The sequence below is a fragment of the Verticillium dahliae genome, genomic scaffold (genome assembly GCF_000150675.1).
Source record: "Verticillium dahliae VdLs.17 supercont1.1 genomic scaffold, whole genome shotgun sequence".
NCBI lineage: Eukaryota > Fungi > Ascomycota > Sordariomycetes > Glomerellales > Plectosphaerellaceae > Verticillium > Verticillium dahliae.
In genome coordinates this window covers 342,177-349,182 of record NW_009276921.1, presented here as the reverse complement: position 1 = coordinate 349,182, position 7,006 = coordinate 342,177, and the positions used below count along the sequence as shown (strand labels likewise).

The window sequence follows — 7,006 nt, the reverse complement described above, 5'->3', positions numbered from 1 at the left end:
GACTGGGCTCTCCCCCGCATTCAGTCGATCGGTACCTGAGGCGGCGCGTGGCGACGCAGGAATTGGGCGGTCGTTTCGGTGTGGGTGTGTGCATTGCTGTGGCACCATGGACGGGTTTGTACTGTAGGGACTCTTAGAGGTGAGGTACCTAGGTACAGGCACTTCTTGGTGAGTGACTTTCTGGGCATGACAGCACTGTATCAGTCAAAAGACAGGGGAGCAGACAGGGGAGCAGGAGCAGACGGCGGGCCCCTGGTCGCCCCGCAGAGAGCTTTTTCAGCGATGGCCGGGGCTCGGGGCTCTGGGAGGGCGAGTTCGCAGCTTCATTGACTCGACTGGAAGGAGAAACCGGCGAGCTCTTGAACAGGCTGATGTCCCGCCTGTTCCTGCCTACCATCCCCATTCCCATTCCCATTCCCATTCCCATCCCATATCCTCATCCTTCATCCCACCATCCCGCTGACGTGCGTCTTCCAACGACAAGTCACCACCATCTTTGCTCTCCCCCCGCCTCTTCCGTAGGCCCATAAGAGAGACAGCTGTGCCGCCTCTTGCTCTCTCCCGAGACTTTTCTTCTTCTTTTTCTCTCCACGACACCCCCAAAAACGTCATCGACGTATTTCTCTCGCCCGTTGCGACAGCGACAGCAAGCGACAGCAACGACACGAGCGAAGACATCGATCAGCCAGGCTCCTGCAGCCTTCCCTCCGGTGGTGGCACCCAGATCTGCATCCCGTCGAAACCGCCAGTTGAACTCGCGCGCGCCCACTGCAGGCCGAGAGGACCCTCTGAAGCTCCTGTCGCTTGTACCGCCGCTCACGCATTACGCTATTCGGTAAAGCCACCCGGCCCAGCTTCAGCACCTCGGCATTGGCCTCGTTGCTTCTTCCCTCCTCCCGACGGCCCCTCTCTACAGACCGACCCCTCCCGTCGTGTGCGCCTCTGCCGACCTTCTTCACCATGAACTCCCTCCGTGTCGCTCTCCGCCCGTGCTCTGTTGCCGCCGCCTCTCCCGCCTCTGCATCCTCCATTCTGCGCCGCGCCGCCGTCCTCTCGTCGTCGCCCTCTTGCTCTCCCGCATCTGGCCGCACCCTGCCCCGCGCCGCCTTCTTCCAGTCCAGGACCATGGCCACCGTCAAGAAGATCAAGGTCAAGAACCCCGTCGTCGAGCTCGACGGCGACGAGATGACCCGCATCATTTGGAAGGACATCAAGGACAAGTTCATCCACCCCTACCTCGACATTGACCTCAAGTACTACGACCTCGGCCTCGAGTACCGCGACGAGACCAATGACCAGGTCACCATTGACGCCGCCAACGCCATCAAGAAGTACAGCGTCGGCGTCAAGTGCGCCACCATCACCCCCGACGAGGCCCGTGTCGAGGAGTTCAAGCTCAAGCAGATGTGGCTCTCCCCCAACGGCACCATCCGCAACGCCCTCGGCGGCACTGTCTTCCGCGAGCCCATTGTCATCCCCCGCGTGCCCCGCCTCGTGCCCGGCTGGAAGAAGCCCATCATCATCGGCCGCCACGCCTTTGGCGACCAGTACCGCGCCAAGGACCTCGTCGTCAAGGGCGAGGGCACCCTCAAGATGGTCTACACCCCCAAGGGCGGCGAGCCCGAGGAGATTGAGGTCTTCCAGTTCAAGAACGGCGGCGGCGTCGCTCAGACCCAGTACAACACGGACGAGAGCATCAGCGGCTTTGCCCACGCCTCGTTCAAGCTCGCCCTCGACAAGGAGCTGCCCCTCTACATGAGCACCAAGAACACCATCCTCAAGAAGTACGACGGCCGCTTCAAGGATATTTTCCAGGACATCTACGAGTCCACCTACAAGAAGGAATTCGAGGCCAAGAAGATCTGGTACGAGCACCGTCTCATCGACGACATGGTCGCCCAGATGATCAAGTCTTCGGGCGGCTACATCATGGCCCTCAAGAACTACGACGGTGACGTCCAGTCCGACATTGTCGCCCAGGGCTTCGGCTCCCTCGGCCTCATGACCTCGGTCCTCATCACCCCTGACGGCAAGACCTTCGAGTCCGAGGCCGCCCACGGCACCGTGACCCGCCACTACCGCGAGCACCAGAAGGGCAACGAGACCTCGACCAACCCCATCGCCTCCATCTTCGCCTGGACCCGTGGTCTCATCAAGCGTGGCCAGCTCGACGACACCCCCGAGCTCGTCGCCTTTGCCGAGAGCCTCGAGAAGGCCTGCATCGACACGGTCGACCAGGACGGCATCATGACCAAGGATCTTGCCCTCGCCTGCGGCAAGACCGGCCGTGGGGACTACGTCACCACCACTGAGTACCTGAACGCCGTCGAGAGGAGGATGAAGAGCCTCCTCAAGGAGAAGCTGTGAATGATCTTGCCCAAAGGCGGAAGCGACTGGCCTGAAATGACGGAGAGACGGATACCACTGATGAAGGACGACACCTGTGTGGCGGGCTGAGCGGCGGAGGCTTGTGGTTTTTATTTGTGCGGAGAGCGCTGCATGTACGAGAATCAGGCTGTGCAGAGCCCCTCGGAGGCCTCGCGCGCAGGCAATGCAGGCTTGCGGGCTTGCAGGCAGGGGAGGCACTTTCCCCATTTGCATCTCATGCATGTTTCTTTTGGATGGTTACAGCTACATCGCATCATGTGTGTCCTCGCGGAAGGCCTTGGACATGATCTAGACAGTCGCGTGTGGGTATGCATTTTGTATTCACAAGCCTGCGTAGACAGAAAGTCTAGGTACGAGTAGACATTTGCATCGAATTCTGCGGCCTCACTGGCACTTTATGCTACCTTTCATTCCACCCGTCGGAAAGAGGGAAACTGGCCAAGGCCGGCTCGTCAGCTTTGGTTGGCTAGAATGATACTTTGTTACACGAGGCCTCCCTCTCTCCTCTTTCCTCCTTCTCTTCGGTCGTGAGACTTCGTTAGTCGTGAGCAAACGCCCAAACACCACTGAAACCAGGGACAAGAAAAGGAAGAAGAGAAAAAAGACCAGACGGCCACCAATCCCCGCCCGTTTCCTTGCCTGTCTCCCATAGACCCCCCGCTAGTCGTGGACAAGCGAAGAGGAAATAAAATGAAAAGGACCGCGATATAGGTCAGGGTAGATGCCCGAATCGGCAAGAGTCCAGAACCCATCAAGCGGCGCGAAAGATTCAATAGCCAGTCGTCCCGGCGCGTATTGAGGCCCCTGAACACAACGAACGAACAGACCCGAACCGACCGGGTTCCGGGTCCCCGGGGGGGCCCCGCCCCCCTTGTCTTGCCAACTGTGTTAGACTGCCTGTTGCCGAAGGCAGTGCAGTCTACACCACACCACACGCACTTGATGGGAGATAGAGAGGGACCCCTCAAATCGATCGAACTCAAAACCGAAGCTCGGCCGCTGCATGACGCATCTGCGGGCGGCGGGGGGGGGGCAAGGTACATAGGGTACGACGTAATGAGGCGGCTTGGGGGGTTGTACAGCAGAGCGAGTGTGTGTGCAATGGGGATTCAAGGCAAGGGATGACGGTGGTTGGACACCTCTGATTGCGTGAGGCTGTGTTGGCCGAATAGGGGAGGTGCATCATACGGCGCTGATGAGGTGACATTGAAAGGATATACACCCAACCAAGCCCCTCCTTCAAAGTGTAAAAAAAGAAGTTCCCTAGTTTCGAGTATTCACAAGAAAAAGAGGGCACAGCCTACCTCACGACCATCCACACCCCGGCCCCCAGGCCCCCGTCGACCGCATCACCGCAGGCCCCGCGCTCTCTTCCTCTGTTCCTCGCAGCCCGCCTTACACTTGGGGCACACGTGGTCCGGGTGCTTGGCAACCTCGACGCGGATCACGCATCGGGAGCAGCGCCACCACTTCGCGTGATAGGTGCGCGACCTGAGCCACTCGTCGTCGACGGGACTGTTGCGCTTACAGACGTCCTCCTTGTGGTAGTCTCGCAGGTGATCGCGGTAGTGGTCGAGGCGCCCGAACCCCTTTGCGCTGCGCGCACACTTCTTGTGGTCACACTGCCAGGACTCGCGCGCCTTCTCGCTGACGTGTCGTTGCGTGTAGTGTCGCTGGAGGTCGGCCTGGCGTTTGAAGTGTTTGGCGTCGCAGCCGGACCACATGCAGACGTAGCCCGAGGCCGACTCGTCCCCCTCGTTGCTGTCATAGTCGGCCGTCCTGCTTTTGGATTTGTGATGAGGTATGGATGGGCTTTCGCCCGTGTGCGCATACTCTGGCCGGAGTTTCCAGTAGCCGCCGTCGTCTGTGGGATGAAATATGTAGTGCGCCCAATTTGTCGGCGAGACAACGTCATCTCCGTTTGTCAGGGATGCTCTCGGCGAGTCCCCTTGTGTCGAGGCACGACCGTGATGCCGTTGTCTCGCGGGGCCAGTGTCCTCGTCGGCCGTCTGGTGGCCAGATGAGGCAGGGCTATAGGAGGGGTTGCTGCACGCGCCAGTGTCCTGGCCGTAGCTGTCCTGGCCGTAGCTGTTCTGGCCGTAGCTGTCCTGGCCGTAGCTGTCCTGGCCGTAGCTGTCCTGGCCGTAGCTGTCCCGGCCGTAGCTGTCCTGGCCGTAGCTGTCCTGGCCGTAGCTGTCCCGGCCGTAGCTGTCCTGGCCGTAGCTGTCCTGGCCGTAGTCGTCCCGGTCGTAGTTGTCCCAACCGTAGTCTGTGTAAGAGTACACAGCACGACTGATGGATGGTGAAGGAAGGGAGTCCGGCCGGCCGTATGAGAAGCCGCTGTCGGATGGTTGTCGTGTGCGGCAGGTGGCTCTGCGTGACAGGGTAACGTCTGGGTAGGGATAGTCTGACGAGACACTGCGCTTCATGGCGTAGTGTCTTGTGTGGTCGACGTGATAGCTCAAGTTGCCCTGCAGATAGGGTGAGACTGGTGTGAGTGTAGTTGATCAAGCTGTCCGGTGTTTCGGGTTCTGATGGTCCAGTTAGTGCGGATAACGAGAGGTATGATGGAAGGACGAGGATTGTCGTGCTTTTAATAACAATCTTAAGTCAAGAGGTGGACAGGGCAAACAGCAAATCGTCGAAGGACTTACATGAACGACAACGGAGGGCGGAACCGCAGGAGCCGGAGTCGCTCAACTATGCAGTTTGGCGGATCAAATGCGGACATCCACCACAGGAACTCGAGCCGGTTGGGTCGTGTACAACAATACGCCTGCCGTGAACTTTCAAGCCTGTTGAACAAAGGCCCAATACGGGTCCTCAAGAGGGCGCCCAAGCGTACGAGGTTCAGAGAAGAGCACTTTGTGCAGTGAGGCGGACTTCAAAGAGTCTCGTTGCCTCGTCATATACCCAACGTCGATGAAGGAGGGGCATGTGGTGAGGAAGCGTTGTTCAAGTGACACTTTCCTCCCGTTGATCGGTCAATGGGAAGGGTGAACATAAAGGCAAATCGCAACAGCGGTCTGTCTGTCGTAGATATGGATCTCTATACGCCATTTGACAGGTCAGAGTGTCACAGCCGCAATCCTCAGCCAATCTGACGAGGACCAAAGTGAAAGGAACCAGGCTAAGGCTTGAGCTGGGCGGTAGATGGCGAAATTAAGGTACTGTCCTCACACTTGACATGGTTGGGCTTATGGTGGAGTGCGACTCATGCGGCCAGGCAGGGACATGGCTGACCAGGGGTTGGCCTCAGAAGCACTGGATTACCCGATGCAAGGTCTCGGAGCTGCTTCTCGGTGAAGGATTAGAAGGTTGTAGATGAGGCTTGGTTGGGCCCTAGAAGTTACCTTCTTCATGACCAGTCTCAGACACGACACATGGAGGGGATGGATGGGTCGACCTACTGGTGTGCCAGGCCAGAGGGCCAGACACCCGAGACGCACGCACTCAGACACTCTGACACGAGGGCGAAGTGTCGTAGGTGGGATTAGGCCACCCATACATGCGCTGAGCATGTACTCCTGTTCGGCAGGGCTGCCGGATAGTAGGGTCCCAGATAGGCCTAAGAATCACTAGTTGGATCGCGAATAGCTGGTCCTCGGCGCGTCCCATGGCAAAAGTGTCAGTCGGGACATGGTCTGTAGTCCAATAGGGCATGGGGCCAGTGTTGGTTCATCTTGCGCGAGCCTGGAAACGAACAGGCTGAGGCTAAGAAAACGAAGAGGACAGCCCGGAATGGAGACAACAGCACGCAGCGGTGAATGTTGGCTCAGCGGCAGTGGCTGGTAACGTACTCGCAGATATCGCGAACATGGTGTCCAAACTTGAGCCAGCCATCGACACAAGAATACATGGATGTGGGCCAAGACGGTGAGTAGGCTCCAGGCAAGGCTCATCGCTGCAGATGAAATGGCCCTTTCCAAGTGACAGCCCAGGCACCTTCTGGACCATTGGAAGAACACCAAGACCAGGGGTGGGGAGGGGGATTCGACTGTGGCCAACTGTGCTGTTACTGGTGGTCGGTGGTGCTGTTGCTCTTGTTGCTGCCTAGAGCACTGCCACCTTGGGCATAATGGGGCTGCTGCAAGCGCGCGCGAGACGACGTCGCTGCAAGTCGGGGACTCTGTGCCAAATGTAGCGGTAATCCCCAATCCAAACATGGCCATACCATCAGTTTTCTGCTTCCTTGCACCGAGTAAAGGGTCAATGCTGGGTCCGGCAGCTAGGCGATACATGGTCCAACCGGGGAGGGCCCATATCCAGGGCTGGCTCCCAAAGGGCAGGTTTGCCTCGCTCAAGGCAGGTAGGTAGGTAGCTTAGGGCACCGACAACAGCGTCGATACAACACAGCACAGCACACACGCAGAAGATTGCTGGTCAGCCGAACAGGCTGTCATCGGAAGGCCGGGGAAACGAGCGAAGGAGACGTGTTGGCATCGGTTTGGATCCGAGATCGACTGAAGGCGACTGAAGGCGACTGAAGGCGACTGAACGGAGACGAGATGGCTTGTCAACAGGCGAAGAGGATAGGTGCGTCTGTGGGCGTCCTCTTTTCTCCCCAGCAGCTTGAGCGATTGCTCGGTGTTCCGCCGTCCTAGGGGTCGGTTCGCCA

At 58.7% G+C, this 7,006-nt stretch overlaps 2 protein-coding genes across 2 annotated transcripts; one reads left to right on the top strand and one right to left on the bottom strand.

Annotated features, from left to right (window-relative positions):
• Window positions 1-960: 960 nt before the first annotated feature.
• On the top strand, window positions 961-2,367 carry VDAG_00099 (isocitrate dehydrogenase; the record flags this gene model as incomplete). Its single annotated transcript, XM_009651476.1, has 1 exon — window positions 961-2,367. The coding sequence occupies one exon, from the start codon at window positions 961-963 to the stop codon at window positions 2,365-2,367; it is 1,407 nt and encodes a 468-aa protein (XP_009649771.1).
• A 1,370-nt stretch (window positions 2,368-3,737) lies between these two features.
• On the bottom strand, window positions 3,738-4,817 carry VDAG_00098 (egg shell protein; the record flags this gene model as incomplete). The annotated part of the gene is made up of 1 exon (XM_009651475.1): window positions 3,738-4,817. One exon carries the CDS (start codon window positions 4,815-4,817, stop codon window positions 3,738-3,740), a length of 1,080 nt encoding a protein of 359 aa, XP_009649770.1.
• Window positions 4,818-7,006: the final 2,189 nt, after the last annotated feature.